Source organism: Triturus cristatus, chromosome 5_1 (genome assembly GCF_964204655.1).
Source record: "Triturus cristatus chromosome 5_1, aTriCri1.1, whole genome shotgun sequence".
NCBI lineage: Eukaryota > Metazoa > Chordata > Amphibia > Caudata > Salamandridae > Triturus > Triturus cristatus.
Genome location: NC_140587.1, coordinates 564,502,045 through 564,525,802, shown reverse-complemented (window position 1 = coordinate 564,525,802; position 23,758 = coordinate 564,502,045). Strand labels below are relative to the sequence as shown.

Genomic DNA, 23,758 nt, shown 5'->3' with positions numbered 1-23,758 from the left:
ACTCAAATGCCTGACCATTACCTGGAGGTGGCATCACAACTGAACTATTAAGCCAAATGTCATGCCAGTTTGCAGCAACAAAGCAGCCTCACTTCGGGGTTGCTGAGAGTTCCAAGAGCAGCGCAGAGAAGTGGCCTTCAGCCACTCACTGCTCATCATTACCGCGCAATATAATAGAAAATAACTAAATAACTATTTCTTACTGAGAAAAGATATGCTGTGTGATCCATCTTAAGAAACTCCATTTATAGGCTGGCTATTTTCAGCTTCTGCTAAATGTTAGCATAGTGCTTAAAAGCAGCAATAGGGTGTTAGGATGCTAGGAACTTGTTAACGACTCCAGGAATGTTCATCCTGTTTTTGCTAGCCATGTCCTGCACTACTGTATTTATTTTCTCATTCTGTGTGGTTTCTGTTCATATATTGTGCACTAGACTTGGGTTTTATAAGATCAAGTTATTTAGCTTTGGTAACACTCTTTTTGGTAGAGATGATCTAGCTGCAGATTCCTCATCTGTTTAATATTCCCCTTGCATCAGACTGGATCTAGAAACTTTTCAGCAGTAGCTCTTTGCACCAAAAGGTGGCACCTTGCGGCTCCGAATTGACACCGTTCTGCTCCGGAAATGTGTGGGCGTATATAGGCGCACCTCCTGCATGCTGACATAATTTGCTTTTAAGACACTCGAATCCGAAAGTCCTGCAGGACCGAGCAGGCCAAATGCCTCTCTGGGCGAACCAGACTATCTAGACAAAAATGCTTCATGAACAGATGGCAGGATGCCCACGTGACGTGGCCACCTGGCATATTTCTAGGACAGGGACTCTGTGTGCTAACGCAGTGGTAGCCACTTCAGCCAAGGTAGAAAGAGCACACAGTCCTCCTGGAGGATGGTTTTTAGCCAATGCATAGCAGATTTTTATACAGAGCATGTTCCAGCAGGAGAAGATTCTCTTCTGCACAGCCTCGTCTATTTTCGATCCAGAGAATCCCAGAAAGAGCTAATTGTCCACCCAGTGGACTCTGGTGTAATCTATGTAAAAGCTCAGTGGTCTCTTGGGGTCTAAGCATTGAAGTCTCTCCTCCTCAGAGGGGTGATGCGGAGCACAGAATGCTAGCAGAGTGATGGTTTGGCAGACATGGAACGGCGTCACAACTTTTGGCGGGAAGGATGCCTGCGTCCTCAGAACCAGTTATCTGGGAAGAAGAAAGTGTATGGTGAATTGACAAACAGCCTGGTGCTCACTTACACCATGCTGAAGTGAAGGTAATGAGAAACACAGTCTTGATAGTAAGGAGCCGTATACGACAGCAGTGAGGCAGCTCAAACGGAGTGCACATCAGAAGAGTCATGACCAGATTAAGGTCCCAGTGGGGCAAGACAAAAAAGAAGGGGGGAAACATGTTGCAGTCCTTTTAAAAAAACATTGTAGAACAACTGGTGATCTAAACAAAGAAGGCTGATCCGGCAACTGGGGTGAAAGACAACCCTTAACCATGCCCAGAGCAAAGTCTTGCCGGTCAAGAGACAGAACAAAAAAGAACATCAGACAGTTTGACCTGGAGGGTGTCAATCTGGCAAACGCCGTACCAAGCCACCAGCTTCCCTCAACGACAGACGTGTACAGTTATTGAGGGACCTGGCTGCCAAGATGACATGAACCACCTCAAAGGGAAGATCGAAGGTTTTCAGCTGTCATTGCTCAATCTCAAAGCATGAAGGTGGAGACTGCAAAGGCCTGGGTGCAGAACCCTGCTTTGTTGCTGCAACAGTACATCCTCCTGGAGCGGCAGAATGATCAAAGGATCAGGAGTTTTGGATACCATACTCTCCATGCCCAATCCAGATGCACTAGGATGACTTGAGCAGAGTCGGTATGATCTACTTGAGAACTCTGAGCAGGAGTGATATTGGCGGAAAGGCATAAAGGAGTCACTAATTCCACTCACAGCAGAATGGGTCTCAGAGTGAGATGCCTTGAAAACTCGAACTTGCAGAAGTGCTGACATTGTTGCCTGAGGTTGTCCTCCTTGGCATTTAATGATCCTGACAGGTGGTTCACCACCAGGAAAATTCCTTGGTGGTTCAGCCATGTCCAGAGGCGCAAGGCTTCCAGGCATAGGGCCCATGACCCCAACCCACACTGTTTGTTGCAGTACCACCTGGAAGTGGTGTTGTCTGAGCACCTGAACCAGCCTCTCTTTGATGGATGGAAGGCAGGCTTTCAGCATTAAGCAGTTGCCCCTCAGCTCCAGAAGGCTGGTGTGGAACTGGGATTCTGCTGGAGACCAGAGGCCTTGGATCTTCATCTGTCCCAGAGGCAATGCATGGGTCACGACTGTCAGCTATGCGTGGGGAAGGAAGGGGGGCCTGCCATTGGTGGTACAGTAACTACCGCTGCAGGTCTTTAGAAGTCTTCTCTGAAATCTGAACAAGATCAGAGAGGTCCACTAGATGCTGTCCCACTGAGACTTTAGACCCCACTCAGAGCCTATATATGCCACCTGGCATGCTCGACCATCAGGATGTAAGAGGCCGTCTGTCCCAGCAATCTCAGAGCCGACATAACTGAAATCCAGGACTGAGGCTCAATGGTCGGGATCATAGCCTGAACGCACTAGTCTCTCTATTCCAGGGAATGGCACGAAACCAAAGCATGTCCAGAATGGCTCAGATGAAGGGGAGCATCTGGGAAAGAGTCAGGTGTGACTTGGGCACATTGATAGTGAACCCCAAAGATGACAGGAGGTTTGCTGTAGTCTGGAGAGAACTGATTAAGGCGGGACCACCTTCAACAGCCAGTCATCGAGATACGGGAAAACTGGCACCCCTAACCTCCAAAGGTGTGCTACCACCACCGCCATCAATTTGGTAAGCACCCAAAGGGCACTGGTGAGACTGAAGGGGAACACAGCGTACTGGAAATGCTCCTCCCCCCACCACAAACCATAGGTAGCTCCTGACCAGGGCTGACAAGACGGGTATGTGAAAACAGGTGATTTGCAAGTCCAACACCACCATCCAGACTCCGTGGCCGAGGGCAGACAAGACTTGGCCAGGGTGAGCATCTTGAATTTTTCTTTACAGAGGAGGGTATTGAGAGGGCACAGATCAAGAATAGGCAGAAGACCTCCGTCCTTCTTGGGCACCAGAAAGTAGCTGGAATAACAACCATGCCTCTACTTCTGGCACAGGCATCCTTTCGACAGTCCCCTTAGTCAAAAAGACCTGCACTTACTGCTGCAAAATGGAGAAGGTCCTCTGTCAGTTGTTGAGTGGACGGTGGGGCGGGGACAAAAGGAAGAGTAAGGCGTAGCCTTTGCGAACAATTTGTAGAACCAACCTGTCCGATGTAATCGCTTGCCAAAACGCATGCAATTGGTGGATTCTGTCTCCCGCTGGGTGGGTGTGACCCTGTAAGTGTACACCAAAGAGGTTTGGTTGGTAGGTGGGGGGGAGCAGGGGGCAAGGCCGCAGTGGGCACCTCTGCTTCTCCTCACAGCTGGGGTTGGACATGCTAGCAGTGAGGGACACCTCTGCCTAAGCCACCAAAGGCAAAAACAACAGGACCGGTTTCGGGGTTTCACCCCTCTTCAGCCAGGATAGCTTGATTCCAGTGGCATGGAGAGCACGGGACCCACGTCTGGGCATACCCGTCCCACTCGGGGTGACAAATGCAAAAACAACAGTTGATGGACAGAATGAAGAACAATGTCATACATTCACCCCAGTACAGAGATCTGGGCCTAAATGCATCGTTTTTTTGCTCACCATGCCTTTCCACTTTAAACCCAGCCATATGCAAATCAGTCTTGACCCTGTGCCTCATGGGAACAGTCCAGTGCGAACTGCCAAGCCAGGTCCTCCCTGGACTGGAAACAAGCATCCTAGGACCGGTTTTGGGGTTTCACCCCTCTTCAGCCAGGATAGCTTGAGTCCAGTGGCTCACTGAGGTGGCATGGTGAGCAAAAGAATGATGGATTTTACCCAGATCTCTGGACTGGGGGTGAATGTTTTGATTCGTTCTGCATTCCGTCCATCAATTGTGTGTCTTGTGCTTTCTAAGCCACCATAGGAGCATTGGAACTGGTGCAGCTGGCAAAGCGAGGCAGAAAGTCCTACAGTGAGAGCCGAGAGCGCAGCTACGCATGGTGGCATATGGCAACTGTGGTGCCAAATGCACGCCCTATGTCCAAGCCACAGCGAGCCATGAACTTGCCAGTATCACAACTATCTTCAATCACCTGAGAGAGTACAGGGTGAAGATCTTCTGGCACACCAGTGAGTCCTGGGCCAGTGAATCTCAAAGGGCATGACTATAGGAGCCCATCAAACAGGAAGCGTTAACAGAATGCAGTGCCAAGCTATTGGATGAAAAAAGGAGCTAACCGAATGTCTCCCCTCGTTTGGGGAGTGGTAGAACAAGCGTTCAGATTGGAACAGCAGGTGGAAGCTTGCACAACATGACTTTTCGGAGAAGGGTGCTGGGACAAAAAAGCTGGGTCATTTGCAGCAGGATAGTGGCAGAGACAAGAGGGGCTCAGAAGGTTAAGCTGGTGAGAAGGACGAACGTGCCGTTGGGTAGTATTCCAGGTGGAAAGCCTCTTGGCTCCTTGGGGGCCTGAAGACGTGCCAGAGGGAAGCGGTAAGGAACCGAAGAGTCAGAGCAAAACTGTGTGCTACTCCTCGATCAGACGTAGCATTGCTAAAGGCCTCAGGAATTTAGGTCCTGTGTGAATCAGCTGCGGAATGAGCTCCGAAGTCGGACGACTTCGAAAGAGAAATCGAGAAGGTTGATGCCACCCAAGCGCTTGCTCAGGGCTGTACAAACGGCGTTAAGGAGCGGAAATCGGCTACGACTTCATGTGCTTGCCGGAAGACTTGGAGCACAACGAACACCAGCCTCCGGAGCGGCTCTGTTGACTGAGAATGGGAGTGGGACCAAGCGCGAACCTTTGACTCGGAATGGGACTTGGAGCAGTCCCGGTGCTAAGTTTTCTGATGCTTGGCGACATAGGTTTGCCGTGCATTACCGGATGGCTTTTGGGTGCATCAATGCGCAATCTCCACTGGTCTGGAGTTATGGCGTGACTCCAGACACCACATCAGTCACAGGCATCGGTTTGCAACAGTTCCTCCAGGACTAGAAACCTGCAGTTTTAGAGATTACATCCCATGCACACTAACAGAATTTCGGAAAATCGAGGTAAAGTGTCTCAGAGAGACAGGAGACCGCTCCAGATCCACATCTGGAGCAGTGGAAAGAAAGGGACAGAAAGCCGCTTGCAGGAGTGGTGCCTATATAAGCCCTGCATGTCATTTCTGGATCGGACTTGGGGATGTGTGGTGCTGCAAGGCACCACCTTCTGGCGCACAGGTGTCCACTAAAAAGGTTCTGGATCCAGTCTGACGCCTGGAGACTATTAAAAAGGTGAGGAAACCTGCAGCTAGAAGTCTATCAGAAATAAAGATTTAAACGTTTTATCCCGTTTCCTAATGCTATTTTGAGATGGTTATCCATTCAAGAAAGAGGGTTTCGAGTTTCACTGTGTACTTAAACTCCTCTAGAGGGACTTAACATGACCAGAAAACACCACTGAACAGTATTGTCTGTATGGGTTGCAGTCCAACTCTTTTTCTAATTTGTGCTGGTGCACTGAACTGAGTCCTTGCAACAGGGGGTTAGAAAGCTGACCCCTGCAGCTCTGTGGGTACCCCCAGAATGGGAGAAGATCAAAGGTTCCATCTCAGATGGTTTCCCCACAGTGGGACACTAATGTTACTGGTGTGTAATAAGGCAAGACAATAACAGGGGGAACCGGGTTCGAGTCTCGGCAATGGCGCTGAACATCCTGTGATTCTGGGCAAGTCACTTAATCTCTCCGTGCCTACCAAAAATGAATGTGTGTCCTCATGTAACATAACTGGTGCTATGTAAAGCGCTCTGATACCCAATTCGGGTCAAGTTCGCGCTATATAAAACTCTGCAAAAACAAAAACAAAAAAAAACACATACTGTACGAGTGGCCCCACTGGTTAAAGTACCTTTATTGTAGCTGAGAATATAGCTCCTATTCGTGGACTTGTTGATGTGTACTTTTTAGCTAGTTTGCAGTCATTATTCACCCCTGACCGATGCTACACAAGTAGCTGAATTTGGTTGTGAATGACTTTGGCAAAAGTTCTGGGCTAGAGCGAATACCTGGAGAGAGCGAGTCCCCTCTGCTTCTGGATGTAGTACATCATAGTCATGTTGTTCGTCTTTAGGCCTCAAGGGAGCCTGCAAACGGCTCCAAGTGCAAGCCTGATTGCCATGAGCTAGAGAAAACTAATTTGGCGAGTTTGCTGTTGTGGTGTAATGGTACTGTGAACAGCCATGTTGTTGAGATGAGCTCCCCACCCCACGAATGAGGCATTGTGATTATGGTCACCTGCAGTATAGGGTCCATGAAAGACCTGTACAGTACCAAGTGCTTGTTGGTGCACCACAGGAGTGTGTGCAGGGTCCTGGGCTGTACCAACCCTTGATCTTCCCATTGAGGCTTGGCTTGTGAAACTTCCCTCCATATGCACTCTTACAGTGGACGCATGTGCAGCCTTGCGTGCAGCACTATAGCAATACACAATCGTTCCCAACAATTTCATTACTGTCCTTACCATAATCGGACAGGAAATATGATAAAGAGGCCTTTTGAATGCCATCACCCTCTCTTGGTGTGGGTGGGCTCGCCATGGGGCATCATTTAGGGCAGTTCTGAGGAAAGAGTTGGATCTGCTGAGACAGGATATTTGACTCTTTGGCATTTACAGTGCACAGCTACAACCGCTAGGTACTTGGTAAATACCTTGGGGCTGTCGTGGCCCCTAAGTGCACATCTCTGAAATGGTAGTGCTGACCAGAAAGCATGGATAGCAGTGATGCACTAGATTTATGGGGATGTGGAAGTATGAATCTTTAAGAACGAGTGCAACCATGCGATCCTTGGTGCAGAGCAGCGGAATGATGTCCTGCAGAGTGGTCATGTTGAAGTGCTCTGACAAGATGTAGCTATTCAGCAGCCCAAGGTCAAAGATGGGCTTAAAATTTCCATCTTTTTGGGAGATCAGAAAGTCCAGCAAGTTAGTTCCTTGGCCCCCTGGCGAGGGGGTACCAGCTTGATGACACCTTCGAGGAGAAGTGCTTGTACATCTGCCTTTAACAGCCAAAGATAATTACAACTTATTAAATGGCAAAGCAGTGGTATGTTTGGTGGTGTGAGGTGGAAATTGAAGCACTGCTCCCTTGCTTACCAGGATGGTTGATGATCTTCCTTTCACACAAAAAAGACCCCTCTCATCTGCTGTTTACAGAAGACAGACCTGGGTGTTTTGGTCTGTGGCACACCTACGGCCTTGTATGGCTCAGTGTTGTTCTTATCTAGAGCACTGAATTCATTTGAGGGCTGAACTGATGCTCCCTATCAAAAAGGACACTGATAAGGTGCTGTTGTAACTCTGGCCTAAAGTCTAAGACCCTCAGCCAAGCTTAACATCCCAGCAACAGTATTTAAGTCCTTAACTTGTGTAGAAAAAAAGTGCCCGATCTAAAAAAAAGATCTCAGAAGCCTGCCTATGCTGCTGCCAAATGCCAGGCTTCTGGAACATAACGGCAGTCAAGGGTTGATCCAAGTTTCATCTACCAATGTCTCTCATTGTTCCCATATCTCATTCTTGCGGGTTCTTTTTCAACCCTCCTTTCTCACTTTTTTACAGCTTATCTGTATTTTGCTTTCTCCTCCTGTCCCCATTTGCTGCCTCTTTCTCTCTCTCTTGTTCTGGGTTAAAGTCAGATGAATAAAACTAAGTCCTAGTCCACACATAAGAGTGTCGGTGGGCCCCCACCTGCAACCACCAGCTCAAATTAAGAACTCCCAGAAGGCAGTGTCAATGGAGTTCACGGCATACCCAATATTCGAGCTCGAAATTATCTTCCCATCTGCAACTAGTTCTTGCTCCCTCTTCCGGAAGTGCTTCACCAGCTCCTTGATTTTGTCCTAGTGACAACGACCGTACCACAAGAGCAGCCTAATCTTCCAGTGGGTTCCTGCTAACATAACCACTTGTTTCCCAGACACATCAGTCTTCTTGCTCTCCTTATCTTGGGGAGGATCCTCTACCTAGCCATATGTACAACTAGAGTTAGGTGCACCCTGCACCTTGATGGAGAAGTGTTAGTCAGAGGCTACTTTATACTTCTTTTGACTTGGGGGGTGACCATATGAACCATGACCAGGTCTTTAAAGTGTTCTGTAGTACATTTAACCATGCTCCTAAGCATTAGCAGGTACTCTACAGATCATTTGGTCTTAAGAGTTTCCACAAAGAAACTATCATCTTCTGTCATATGCAGTTTTACCTTGTTGTGCTGCGCTGACCTCTGTAACTGCATAGTAGGTAGTGATGTCATTTGGAGATGGGGGCTTTAGTAGGAATTGGCTCTCGTCTAAGTCGTCTTTGGGATCTGCATGGCAAAGTCATGTCCCCTTGAGAGACAGGCTTATGGTATGGTTCATGACGTGTGTGTAAGGATTCCTCAAATCCGAGTCAGAATGGTCTGATAGGGATGAGAACTCTGGCAACTGAAAAAGGGGTGGTGTGAAAGGCGGTGCTGGTGGTCTAGGAAGTCAAGAGGGAGGTGGTGGTGAGTGAGGCCTAGGAGTGAGAGGGCAGCTGTTGTGGAAGGTTTGTCCCTAACCTTCCAGGGATCTGATCAAAATGAAACTCCTCTGATATTTGACTTTTAAATGTGAGTCTCCTCTTACTGGGAACCTAAGGTATGTGTAAGTTTGAACCGGGAAGGGGGGGGGGGGGGGGGGGGGGGGAGGATTCAAAAACAACTGGCACCACACTAGCCTCCAATCTCAACATCAAGACCTGTTTGTGGGCCTATTGTGATGTAGGTTTTGCAGTCCGTTTCAAAGCAGATTTCAACTCTGAAGTGGGTCTTTTGGAGGCTCGAGTTTGAACCAGTGTCAGCTCGGTACCTTTCGCAGGAGGATTTCCTGGAGCCAAAGGGGTCTCGTGAAGGTCGAGAAGGCTTGGAATGTATAGCCTCATTCGAAGGTCCGAATCTTTCTGATCACCAAAAGGCTTGATGCCAGACTGCGTCAGGAGTAGTGACTGGTATCAACATCAGGGTTCTTCTGAAGTCAGTCCCTGGAGGGCTGATTCCAGAGCTTGTGTTGGGAAATCAGAGCACTAGGTGTCCTGGAGCCTTTGCTATGGCGCAATAGGAGTCTTCCTAGTACTCAGCCTCCGAGATGTCAAAGGCTAGAACTTCTAGGCTTTGCTACCGCTGCGCAGGCTGGATTCTGGACGACCCCTATTCTTTTCCTTTGGTACCAATAATATAATCGGGCCCAATATGTCAGGTGTTTTGGCTCCCACGCCCTGCCCCGACACTGCATCGTGTGGTGTTTTCAGTGTCTTTCGAGTCCGCGCCGTATTGTATTTTGCACATGAACGCTCTGCACGTCCAACGGGCCGACTCCTCGTGCTTAGAGGATGAATAGAGGTTGCACACATGATGCTGTTCTGACGAGAGGGATTTAGAGTTATATCTGGGGAGAACTGGAAGGTCATTCGCTCCATAACACCCTCTCAATTAGTCTTTGGGTATACATCCTGGGTCATGAAAGTTTTGTCTACGCCGCTCTAAGCAGAGTCCAAAACGTGGTTGCTGCACTTGTACTGAATTTTTCAGTCAAAGGAACCAGGGTCTCGAAGTCTGGCACCGAATCCAGTTGAAGACATCGCTGTTCCCAGAGCTGGCACTGGAACATCCAAATACGATGGTTGAATAAACAATCTAAGGTGGAGTCCCTGGCCTAGTGCATTGTTGGCTATGTGAGAAGTCATAAGGTATCTTGTAACTCAAAACGTCTTCAAAGAAAAACAACTTGTAAAAAGCCACACCCAACAGAAGATGGCAGGTATGTGTATCTACAATGAAACATGCTACATACATAGAAAACAAGGGCATTGGCAGCTTTAAGTCACATCCCTGCTCAGCATCCCAGATTTCAAGCCAATGAAATGAGAATGCTGGATGCCATTTGTATTGCGTTAAATGCCACAGTATGTTTCTAAGGGGCACTCGAAGGCAGCTAGGCCTTTGGAAGAGTTGCTTAGATGTTGCCATCACTTGCTTACTTCCACTAACCGCTAATAGCATCCCAGCAGTTATAGGAAGGTCACATTTAGCAAAACAAATCATTTTAAGTAGCCATTCAATCTAACCAGCTAGTAACTTTAGTCACTGAAAGAAATTGTACACTCGCGGGGCGGGGGGGGTTGGGGGGGTAATTGTGCTTATTATGTGTGAAAACTGTTTATTTGAACAAATTGAGCAAATAGGAGCTGGCATCACCCAGGACATTCTGTATAAGAAGTAGCAAGGAGTGTATTTGTGCATGACAAAAGGTTTCTGTTACTAAATCCCCTTAATGAGGCAGAGCTCAGTATTATAAGCACTGCATAGGCATATAATACACATGACAATAAATAAGGCACCTTCTTCTGCCAGCTGAGGATAGCCAAGCCCATAAGAAATGCATCACTGGTCTATCACACAAACATGCATACAATGCAATCTTAAAGGAGAAAGGTGAACGTCATGCTTTGGATAGTGCTTGGACAAATGAGGTAAAATCCAACTGGCTGTTTGGTATTCAGAATATGGAGAGTTACATTTGTGTAATCCCAGTTCACCTGCATGTTAATCTTAATTAAAATCAGTTAATTTACCGCCACTGAGCCTTGGGTATTCCATCCCCAGTTGACACTAAAGCATAAAACAGAGGTTCATTTTTTGCATCATGGACCTTTTTATATTGTGCTATTCTGACCAAAGACTGGCATGCTTATATAAATTCTCCCCCCGCCAAAAAAACCTTTAAAATAACTAAGAGGAAAGCATTCAAGACACTGGAATTAACACTTTACTCCACATGCAAACAGATTAGTGCTGAAAAATGTTCACCAACATAAGATTCGTGCATGTAAGATGGTGGTCTAAACAGCCAGCAATGGGAAATGACAAATATCGTAGCACAACAGAAGAGGCTTGGGCAATGCAAACAACAACAAGGGTGAGTCATAGTTTCTTTAAGTTTTGTTAGCCGTCTAGACCGAAAAGATGGGTTTCACCAATATATAGACTTTTGTTAGGAGTGGATTTTAATTACACAAACTGACACTTCCAAAGTAACTGGTGCTTGCCTCTAGCTGCACATTAGGGTCAGCTGACAGTCTAATGTAACCACAACAATCAAGTGTCTAGTGTAACTATGATAGCTGCTTTGAGGTTTCGTTTGTATCCGTGTTTCAAACTTGAAAAGTGATTAGCTTTCTCTGAAGACTGTATGTAATCAGTAAAATACATTTTGTTGTTTTCTTTACCTTTGAAGCATATGTAACGACATCACAAGCTGTGGTTCATTCGTGGTCGGGGAACGAATAAGCTTGCTTTTCGTTTGGGCCGCGACTATGGTGCCATCGGATAAAGAGAATCGATACAAAGGGCTGAACGCCAGTCCTTGTCTCAGCACTGTGGGAAAGCAGAAAACAACTTCAGCAGAAGAGAATCGGTACTGTGGAACTCAGTATGTGAAGCTACAGGAGAGCTCCTGTCGGTTGGCAGGCACTATGCAGCACATTGCCTTCCCACTCCAAAGAGAACCCTGAGGATGAGTAGCCACATTATTACACTCGCAAGAGAGGTACATATGTTATAGGCATTGGTCTTTCTGCAACATACTTCTGTTAGGAGCACTCCGGGCTCATGAATCCCAACAATCAGGGATACACCTGTTGCATGTTCTTCTACAACAATAATTACCTTGACAGTGCCAGAATGCATCGCTGTTTGATATAATGTGGGTACACTCATTCACATCGTGGTATGAATTCAGGGGACAACTGCATGTATTAGCCTGCTAATGGCATCATTTTATATCATGGCTTGGAATTTCAGACCACGCTGGACCTCACTTATTCTACATTCTTGCAAAATCTTAAAGTTCTGTACCAGAGGACCCAGATTAACTACACAGGTAATAATACAGAACAATTACATCACATCGGGGGCTAGATAATCCATCCAAAAGGACCATTATATTGTGTTTTTCACACACAAGCAATACTTATTTGTGATGGTGAATTCAGATTATGTAGATCTATATCAGATACAGGTCATGGCAGTGAAAATGAATGCGGCTCTATAACACGTTATTTAGAGAAACTGTACTAACAAACACGCATTTATAGATTTATTAGTAGAGTGAAAAAGTCAAATTCAAGTTTATTACCATAGTACAGCAAAAATGACATGAGAAGAACCATTTACTGCCTTATAAATTGCATGTAACAATTCCTTTGTACAAGAAAACAACTCTTAATAGCCACGTATCTTTTGAGCCTGATTTTATCTTGCTGCACACATTTAACCCCTTGCATCCCAGTATTGGTTAAATACATTTGTTAACACAAATACACATGAAAAAAAAGCACCATGGCATAAACAATATAAGTGGATGAGCAGAGTATAATCTACTATTTAATATCACTGTTAAGGGAGCGGCTATCATGACTCACTCAAGCCTTGGCCTCTCATGAGTCCTAGCCCGTATTACATATAACACTGTACAACTGCATACATTACACACCCATAAATGCACACAAATGTATAGACACACACACGCCCACAAACTCACACACACCAAGAAGCGAAAATAAATGTGGTCAATGTCACGTTACTGCAAGCAATTGTACTATTGGAAATTCAGAGATTTATTACTACAGTGCAAAGTTCAGATTACATGTTATTGACACAGGACAGCACAAGTGAACAATGTTTAAAGCCTCACAGATGCCATTCTATAATCGGTTTTCAGAAGTAATTAACTTGGATGCATTCACAAATCCATGGGTGTGTGCTTCTAACTCACCGCATGGCTTGAACTCCCTTATGTGTGTTTTAAAGTCCTTTGTAACTACTGGATATACACAAACATGACATAAGCATACATGTAGAACAGCAGCGTATAATTTTGTTTTGTTTTTTACAATTGCTGTGGGACGTATGAGAAATCATGATACGTGAAGCTTTGCCTATCATAAGTCAAAATCCTTCCTCAGACTCAACTAAGGTAATACAAAAGGGGGTGGTGGGGGTGGTGATGGACAGAGCATCAGAACCAATCAAACAATCACAATGCCAGAAACCGGTCCTAGGAAGCTTGTTTCCGGTCCAGGGAAGGCATGGCTTGGCAGTTCGGGCTGTACTGTTCCCATGAGGCACAGGGTCAGACTGATTTGCATATGGCCATGTCTGAACTGGGGTGGCAGAGTGGGCTAAAGAACGGTGATGGATCAAACCCAGATCTGTTGACTGGGTGCGAGCGTTTGATTGGTTCTGATGCTCCGTCCATCACCACCCCCTTTTGTACCGCTTTGTCCGCCATAAGTTGGCAGGGTATGCTCAGACGTGAGTCCCTTGCTCACTTTGCCACTGGATTCAAGCAAGCCTGGCTGAAGACGGCTGAAATGCCAGAAACCGGTCCTAGGAAGCTTGTTTCCGGTCCAGGGAAGGCATGGCTTGGCAGTTCGGGCTGGACTGTTCCCATGAGGCACAGGGTCAGACTGATTTGCATATGGCCATGTCTGAACTGGGGTGGCAGAGTGGGCTAAAGAACGGTGATGGATCAAACCCAGATCTGTTGACTGGGTGTGAGTGTTTGATTGGTTCTGATGCTCCGTCCATCACCACCCCCTTTTGTACAACTATGGTAATAAACAGTAGGTTGTGCTCTGTACATCTGAATAGATTCTATGCATGTATTTTGTAGAATGAACATTAGGATTTAAACCTAAAACCTGTAACAGAGGGTTAAAATTCAACAGCTACAGTTAGATATGCATCAGTAAGCCCTGCCCCCCAAAACTCCCTACTTATTATCGCACACAAAATGCAATAGTTGACAAAAGTCAACAAATGTGTCACTGGTAAAAGACATTGAAAACACAGATTAAATCTCCAACAGAGTTTAGTGCTGCTTCCCACAAAAGCCCATTGGGAGCCACCTTTGATTATGGCCAGTAGTCTTTGGATGCAGACAATAAATGAGCTCAGCACCACATGACGCACAACCTACAGTGATTAAGCTTTGGCCCTGCCAACAGGTCCCAAGTCAACAAAAATACCACTTTCTGGAAGGCCAAGTCACAAAGAGTGCCTGTTGAAGTACAACTTTCACCCACAATGATGTAAATGGGGCCCACAGTTCCCTTACATACATATTCTTCCTAAGCACTGTTAGCCAGACTGGTATGGGCTGCATTCCAGGCAATACATACTTCGGAACTGAAGATAATTATTTATAAACCGTAAAACGGATTTGAGATTAGAAAAAGGAAGACACCCAAGCATCTCTGGAATGACCATATTTGAAGAACAAGCTGTAAAGCCTTTTCTCAGAGTGGTGTTCTTACTTGAAGATCTCATAAGTGAAAACAGCACAGCTGGATTCTGTCGGACTTCCCTCTGGACCCTACAGCATAGCAGGGTAAATGTAGATAACTGAAATCCACTTTACAAGTAGACTAAGTAATGACGAGTCTACTTTATCGAATTCTTTTAAAAAATACAAAACATTTACTAAAAAAAATTGATCGTAATATTGTGAAAACAGAAGAACAAGGAAACCTGTGGCTGCAAAAACCATAAGATATTACAGAAATAGAAGTTATGTTTAATATGATGTCCTAGACCGACAATGAAAATAACATAGGTACAGAACAAACAGTCCACCATGAAGTCATGGAACAAGTATAAAACAGTAAAGCTAAAACAAAATACTTTAAAGAGTATTAATTTAATATTTCATTCAGTATGACAATAACAATAGCATTAATATGGTACACACAGCTGTCAAGAGCAGGTGACAGCTATGCAACCTACCTTTCAAACTCCTGGTGATGCAATACTATGGCTTGAGATTATTGAAGATCATTTAGGAGTGTACCATCTGAGTGTGGACTTCATGGCCATACTCCTCAGCATTCATGAAACTCTTACTTAAACTGACAATTTGTCTGCCAATTTAGTCATTATTAATATCCTCGAGAATAAGTAGGCATTTGTAAGGTTTATGCTAAACTCAATGGATGTTCTCTTTATCCAAATCTTTAGGGACCAATATAAACTAACAAAGCCTTATGTCTTGAGCATGTTTGACAGAGTGAAACTGAAATATTTCTGCTGGTTCTTGCCATTTTCCCAAAAATTAACCCTCTCCTGTCTGAATAATTTGTTTAGCTGGAGTATGATACCTATGTCTATGTAGCAGAATATAATCACATTTCGTCTATATTTGGTCCATTATGACTTTTTTTTGTGTGCTGTGTGTTGGCTTCTTGTTCACCTCTTGCTATACATAATGCATATATTTTTTGTGAGCATACAATAAAATTATATTTTGCGGGGGAGGGGTCATTAACCCTGTAATAAGAATGAAATGTATTGCACTGATGAGAGAAAAAGAAAGAGAGAGAGAGAGAGAGAGAGAGAGAGACGCACACACAGACCAACACAAACGCGTTAAAAAACTGTGGAGGCCTGGCCTAGCAATGGTAGGGAGACAAGTCATGTCAGAGCTGCTCAACTCCTGCCAATATTTATTTTAAAAGTCATCACTTGACCAACTCTGGAGGAGGAGCACCTGTTGACATCCCAGAGAGTGCGAGCCTGCGGCTCCCCAACACTAAGCCCTGCGCAGTGGTGACACATGCATGGCGTGGGCCATCTCCTGCTATGGCGGTCAGCATTTTGGCTGGGCACCCAAGGCAACTTTGCACTACAGTGGACCCAGCACAAAGACTTAACTAAAGGGGGGAGCGGTGCTACACCGGGAGGAATATTGGTACTTTTAGGGAAGTTAATGGCTGCGGCTTCAGGCGCATTACCGGGAAGCAGTGGCCGAAGAGGCTAAGTGGGGGCTGCTCTGGAGAGCCCTGAAGAATGAAAAGTGAAATTAAGGCAGCACTCTCTTGGGGAAATTCTTGTGTCTGACACAAGGCACAGTGCAATGCAGATCTGATAAATTTTGTAGCTAGATTTATGTTCCCAACAGGTAGCCTTTCAACATGAGAACTGGCAAACATGAGAGCGTCTAAGGTGTGGGTGGACAAGCCAGAGGAAAATGTCACCCTCCAGAGACAAGTCATGTATAGAGACGGGGATATGCCAGTGAGGCACGTCTTCATCAAGGTCTGACCTGCTGCAGCCCCAGCATGAATGCATGAGGGAGCAAAATGCAATCTGGCTGAAGGTACACAATAAAGGAGTTCAGGCATGGCTTAGTACAACTTGGCGAGCCCCTGGTGGAAGATAAAGCATTCTTCTGGCCCACTGGCTCGCCCTACACAGTAAGAGAAAAACTAGGCCTCCACACAAGGACATAGTGATTGCCACACCTGGCCCTTCACAACATGAGCATGTCTCTGGTGAATTAAACAGGATAACGTTGACCGGAGATGGTTTTGGAGCTATGGAAACTCCCCCACTAACAAAGATTATCAAAGTTGCACCATCATTAAGGAAAAACTGACAGCAAAAGCAGTGAAGAGAAAAAGGGGGTGGAGGGCGGAGACCTCAAACACTGCAGGGTCATTACAGTTGAGAACAGCTACTGTATCCAAACCCCCATCCCAGGAGTATCTGAACTAGTTCCTAGAGGAGCTCACAACAGAAGCAGACCCAATCACGCCCAATGTTAACTACAGCTACAAGAATTACAAAAACAACAACAAAAAGAAGATGTAGGTGTATTGTGCATCTGAGTGGATGATTTGGGGAAAAGGGTCAATGATCCTTCTGAAGACCAACATGTCCCCAGTGCCCAGATCCTAGAAATGGAGGAAAGATGTGAGGAGGTGCTGCATAACCAAGAGGATCTGGAAAATAGGTCAAAGTCTAATAATAGAAGCATCCGAGGCCTCCTAAGGAACGTACAGGGCAACAACATTTAAGTGCTCATCAGAAACCTCAAACTCCACATACAAGACCAGACTGAAGATCCCTTATTCAGCTTGACCATACAGATTAGGAAACTAGGTTAGTAACATAGGAAGCTCCACTGGACATCTTAAAGCAAGTCAATTTCTATGAAAAGAAAGAGGAGATTATGAACCTGTGAGAAACCAACTGTAGGATGTTTGAAGGGTCTCAGCTGTAGCTATTTCAAGATCTAACTGCAGTCACCCTCAGGAACAGAAGAGAACTCAGGAGGGCAACATATATATTTTTATTTCTAATTAAGTGGGTCCCCTGCCTGTGTGGTCAAGCATTGAGGCTTATTTTCAGATGGAAAGGATTGAAAATACAGGTCTTAATGCCCAACAAAGCAAAATATACCCTACACATCACACACACCATGGCGCAGAGGCCTAGCTCAAACCCAAAAACAGAACAAGAAAACTACATGCCACCTGGCAAAGGGTTTAACGCAAACACAAAGAAAACAAGCATTTACAATGCAATGGTCTCGGCATTGGTAAAGTTAGAGCTATTGGCATTGCTCATGACATCATTTTTGCTTATGTTTTTTGTTTTTAAAACATTTAAAGAAACGGCATTGTCATGAGCAATGCCAATAGCTCTAACTTTAACAATGCCGAGACCGTTGCATTGTAAATGCTTGTTAAATCTCGGATCGAGCAATGAGAGGTAAGGGGGTGTCAACCAAATGCACCCCACAATGCGTAGACAGGGAGGCATGGTTATAAGGCGGGAGACGCATGAAACTGGCAGTTATATCATCAGATGTGCGATACAACAAAAACGATAGAAATTGAGGGAAAATGCTGGCCACAACAAATGCATTTCATAAATGTTGGACAGTGAATACAATGTTTGGCAAGCGATTAAAATCCCGTAGCACCCCTCAGCTCGGGTCACTAAGCAGCATGCCTTTGAATGCAAGCATGAGTTGGTATTTGGAGAGAACCTGGCTCGAGAGTAACCGAGTGTCTTTGAGCTATAGATGACTTATTTGTACAATATAAAGTGATTTCGCCAGCAGGCAGTGCAAGTACAACAATTAAGTAGTGAAGAACAATACAGCCCTTCATTTTAGCAAGCAGCACTACTTCCGCTGGGTGCAGCCCTGCAGAGAAACATCACGGTTCTGCACCATACATGTACGGGAGCGCACTGACTTGCATAGTCAGATTTTCACAAATGTTTACATTTGTGCTGAGCAAAAACACACGCATTTATTTCAACAAGTCCAAAAAGTCAATTCCCTAGTAGGCTATTGCAGACGTATGCACGTTCAAAGAAGCATGCACTGTCTTAAGTGATGCAAATACATGCAGGTTGCCTACATTTTACAGAAAAGTATAATGGCACAAGTCAGAGAATGTTATCCAACCCATACAAGCTCTAAACATTCTGAAATATGTATGCACTGCGTCAAACGTTTCAGCAGTTGGCCTATTTGTTTTACCAGAAGTATCTCGGCCCCCAAAGCATTTAAGGTACCTTTCTAATATCGTTATTTGTCTCGCAAACTAATACAATTACGCAGCTTGCATTTATTGGCCTGGGTTTAAATCTCAATTGTTGCAAGCCCCTAAAAACTGCGGCTTTGCAATTATTTAGCAAATCACACATCGACTGAATACTTAGAAGTTACAAAGGACTTGGACAAGGGAGATTGTTTTCATGCACAACCAAATACCAAAATACAGCAAGCTGCGCCCCAGATATAAACCGAAGCATATATGGGCTCAATCACATATTTTGCGTTTACAGTCACCTTACCTCCGCCTGCTCCTCTCTGCTGAGACATCTTCCCTTGGCCCGCGCGCACTGGGGGAAGGGCGCACAAAGCCCCGGGAGCCACTGGTGGGGGAGCGAGAGGGGTGCAGGCGGCAGCCGCCGCCCCCGGCTTGTTGCAACTGCACTTTTTCCGGCCGGCGGCTGGAACTGGGCGCGTGGGCTAGTGACGTCCGGATGCACGGCTCGTTGCACAGCCCGGAGAGCCTGGTGCCCAAAGCGGAGGAGGAGTTGCAGAGCTGCGGTGGCTACATGATGGGCCGGGGCTGTCGGCTCAACGTTCCAAACTTGGAAGCAGGGGGGGAAGGCGGGGTGAGGGCGAGGGGAAGGCGCACGCGCAATGTCCTCTCCAGCACCTCAGCCTTTTGGGCTATGTAGTGTAAAGGTTAGCGGCCATGTTTAGAGTTTATATCCCTCAGTAAACTTTGAACGGTAGCTCTCAAGGAGCAGGCTGCCACATCAAAGAGCTGCGGCAGGACCCTGTATTGTTTACAAAATCTGCAAAATTGTGAAAAGTCCTCGACACTGAACAATCCTTGTAAACTGACACTTTCGATGACCTGCGCTCCCTCGTCTGCTGACATGAGCTGCTCGCGTTCTCTTCTCCCTAGGCAATACGCTCAAGGAAAACATCCACTCACACGCTTCACTTGGCAACGGGCCCCATGAAAGCATGCACGCATCTCAGCAACGCGCTTCTCCTGATAAAGGCATATCCAGTTTCACACGCCGAGGCCCGCAGTAACTCAAAGCAGTAAAAGAAAAAAAAAGTGCTTTCAGCGCTAATCGTGGTGCCGTATCAATTCCGTATATTTAATTTCACTCACCGACAGTTAAATGTGCAATTAAATAGTTCATGCAGGGTTTCAATAACAGTGGCTGCCTGTCAGCATTCTCCAAAGTAAAAGAAGGCAGAGCAAAAGGCACACCACTGCCTTTCTCCGAGGTCAAGAAGAAATGCCTCGGAGAAAGGCAGTGGCATTTTCGGATTCGGGGGCGTGTTTGTCTTTTCTCTCCTCCAGCCATTGGCTGGAGGAGAGAATGAGACTTTCTTTAAAAAACACGCCCCCCGATCCGAAAAGGACGGGGCCTGATCTGAGTGACGGGACCTCTTCTCCAATGGCTGGCCAGCATTCAAGAGGCCAGCCAATGGAGAACAGGGGAGAAGAGGGGCGGGTTCAAGCCCCTCTTCTCCAAGTCATTAAATCTCGCGAGCGAGACTGCGCAAGCGCAGCCTTCGCTAGCCGAGACCTAAAAAAACTATGGCTAGAGAAGAAAATGGAGCAAGAAACGAGGCCCTACGTGAAGTCAAGGGCATCAGTGACAGCTTAGCGTGGGCTGCTGGAGGCCTCGGAAGTAGTTACTACAAGCTCTGGCTGAATGCTGGGATTCAGACAGGTCTCTTATGACAGGCCACAGCAGTCGAGAAGGGGTATTCTGTAACAGACTGACATTACCAGAGGGTCCACAAGACCAAGCCTTTCTGGAAAAGATACAAGTTAATGCAAATGACTCATTACGTTTTCTTAATGGTAATATTTATATGTTACTGGGGGGCACATGTTAAGGAGTTACAAAGGTGGCTTCTACACTATGCATCAGCTCAGACAATAGAGATAAGTCATACAAAGAACAAGGAGGGCTGCAGAGCCATCCATTCCCTGTCCTTCTAAATTATTGCAGAACGTTGTAAGCTTTAATGTTAAGGAATGTATATTGCTCCAGCAAACAAACTGAAGGTAATCAATCTACTCAGGAACTCAGAGGGGATGTTTGCCTACTACAGAAGAGACGCCTTCTCAAGAAGTACTGGTTAACGATGAAAGACAGTTGTATCCCTCATACACCAATATGTGTCAGGATCAGAAAACAATTCAGGAATAGCAATACTATTAGTCCAGAGTTTCAGAGGCATGATACTGAGGGTTTTATTGAGGGACAGAGAGCAGAAGTAGTGGCAACTTTAGGGACCACAATTTACATACATTACCTAAATGAGGAACAATAACACTTTCTTTAATTCCGGAATTTTAGATATATTCTTTTCTGCTGTGAAAAATGTCCTTAATGGGAGCGATCTTAATGAATAAGATACTTACCTTCGGTAACGCCTTATCTGGTAAAGACTATCTAGCTGCAGATTCCGTACCTTGGAATATCCCCAGGCGTTAGTCTGGATCCGGAAGATTTTCAAACAGTAACACGGTTCCCTGTAGGTGGTCTTGATTGGTTCTGCGATGGCCGCGCCAGAAGTGACTTATGCAATACCTAAAAAGGAACCACCTTGGTGCACTGGCATCAGTTACTTTCATGACTTTTCATTCCGGGAGCGACTAATGACGATGAGCACTGACCACTGGCGTGACAAACCAAGGCCTTGGGTGTTCCCTACACAGTAATCCATTTGCAGAGCAGGGAGGATTGGTAAGGAATCTGCAGCTAGATAAGAGTCTATACGAGATAATGCATTCCCAAAGGTAAGTAACATGTTCATCTGACAGACTTCTAGCCACAGATTCCTTACCTTAGAATAGATTGCCGGGGCGTGGCCACGGGAGCAATGGAGTGAGACCATCATTTGGTGAGCTCAGTCTCCCAAGGCCCGGCGTACAGCAAACAAAGCACACCGGAGCAGTGCAGCCGGACTGAGGTGCTTGTGTCGACCCCAGGAGCATATGAGGACATACCTGTGCGATGAGCATGCCCCGGATGGCTGGATTCCTGGCGACTAGCAGCGAAGAGCAGGAGAGGTGAACTCCTACCGCCATTTTGTGGCTGCAGGCCGGAGTCCGTGATCGGGCTAGAGGGGGTGTTGGCAGCCTTCCGTGACCTCGGGGGCTATTGGGATCAAGTTGGGATTCCCCACTGGCTGTACTGCATTACCGCTGGAGCGACTGCCTTGAGCCCAGGAAACACTGCATAGGGGATTGGCACCCGCCACCTCCGATTAGGTACGGGCGGCGCGCCGGTCACCTCCCCCACCGTACAGATGCAGAGGGTTCCACTAAAAGTCCTCCAGATCCTGCTGATGCCGCTCGAAGAACGGGCCGCAACAACGCCTGGGTAGCTCTCCTGAGCCCGGAAACTACTGCAGATGAGTGCAGTGCGCTGGTCCCCTCCCACGCCGAAAGTGACAGCATTACATGGTGCACCTGAGAGGGGCCTGCGTCTGTCTCCCTGGAGGGGATCACCGGAGACGCTGGGGCCTCCCCCTGGGACCTGCGGGGCACATCAGGCTGCCACATGCCTGGCTTGGAACAACTTCCACTGAGGGAGCCCCGGGGGCCGCCATCTTGAGACCGGAGCTGGAGGCCTATTTCTGCGCCCCGGGAACCAGCGACTGCCCGCAGGGGCTTCAAGATTCACTTTGTCTCTGCCCCGACCTCTACAACCGCTGCCTAGACGCACGCCTGAGCCGGTAGGCAGCACCATACATCCCTGGCACTAAATCCACTAGCAAGAATTCAGCGATTACCCCTACACACAGGTGGTGAGCCCCTCCCCTCTTGTATAGACACAGCAATGAACTTGGGGGACACATCAGGAGTGTGTTCGCGCCTGCTTCCCTAGGCCCCCCCCCCCGGTGGACGAGGGTGGTGAGGGGCGAGGCGGTCATCATTGGAAGTGCTGGGGCAGGTGGCACGCCCCTTGTGTAGGACTGGAGTGGGCCCTGAGACCCCCTGTCGACACCAGGGCACAGCTTGCATAGTACATAGCTGCTGCATGGTAGACCCACACATCGCATGCTCCACTGGACTAGATCTGGGCTGGACTGCAGGCCCCGTCTTCCTTGATGCACAAACGTTGCCCAAACGAGGGATCTAGGAGGCAGGCTCGCCCTCCACTGGCATGCGGAGGTGGGGTCACTGTGTTGAGTGGCTGCGGGGAGAACCTGCTGTTGCACCACGCACTGGGAACACAACGGCTTCTGGAGCACTGACGGCCCAAGGCACCCAAGAGCGCTACATAGGGAGCACTGAGACCAAGATCTGCTGACAGCATGCTGAGTGGACAGAACTCAGCGGAGAGCTCACCCATGGGACCCCACGCACTAGTAGCTCCAGATTCCTGATATGCCACGTACCAAGGCAAACAAAGAAAACCCGGTAATGTCTTTGTGGCCATGCAGTCCTCGACTCCAACCCTAGCCCGACGGGCGGGGAGCCATCGGCGCCAATCACCCAAGCATCTATGGAACAGTTCCTGCAGGAGATACGCACTGATATCTCCTCTCTGAAAGAGGAATTCAAGTCGGGGCTCCGTGACATCCGGAGAGTGGTGACTGAGATTGGGGACCGGGTGGACTACCTGGAGCGGACTGTGGATGCCAGATCAGACATCCATGAAATGCTATTGCAGCGCATTAGTGTGTTTGAAGATCAACACATTGAATTGCAGACCAAGCAGGACAACCTTGAAAACAGGAGCCGCCGCAACAATATTCGCATTCAGTGAGTCCAGATTGGTGCAGAGGGCACAGATATAGAAGCGCTCACTGCGAAGCTCTTGCAAACGATCCAAGGAGATGAGGATGCCTCCCCGCCGGCCCTGGATCAGGCCCACAGAGTCTTCGTGGGCACAGCTCGCAAAGTAGCAGACTGGACACGCTCACTAGGGTGCACTGTTAAACCGAAAAGGAAGCAATCCTGCAGGGGACCGCAACAAGACAGATCAAGTACCAGGGACATACTATCCAGCTATATCAGGACCTCTCTACAATCACCCTCCGTAAGCGGCGAGACTTCAAACCTGTTACAAACAAGCAGCAAGCGCAGGGCATCCGCTACCAATGGGGTCACCCCTCCGCACTCCTGTTTCAGTGGGAGGGCAGGCGCTGCTCGCTCCACTCGCTGGCAGAGGCTAAAGCACTGCTGGGTCT

General features: G+C 47.1%; 1 protein-coding gene across 8 annotated transcripts in view; it reads right to left on the bottom strand.

The window, feature by feature from the left end:
* Nucleotides 1–23,758, bottom strand: part of NCOA2 (nuclear receptor coactivator 2) — a 1,201,189-nt gene that overhangs the window by 390,107 nt on the left and 787,324 nt on the right. For all 8 annotated transcript variants that reach the window (XM_085605462.1, XM_085605466.1, XM_085605468.1 and 5 more), the window contains one exon: nucleotides 11,442–11,589. In XM_085605462.1, coding sequence (XP_085461588.1) covers nucleotides 11,442–11,589 — 148 coding nt within the window. The remainder of the gene's footprint in view (nucleotides 1–11,441; nucleotides 11,590–23,758) is intronic.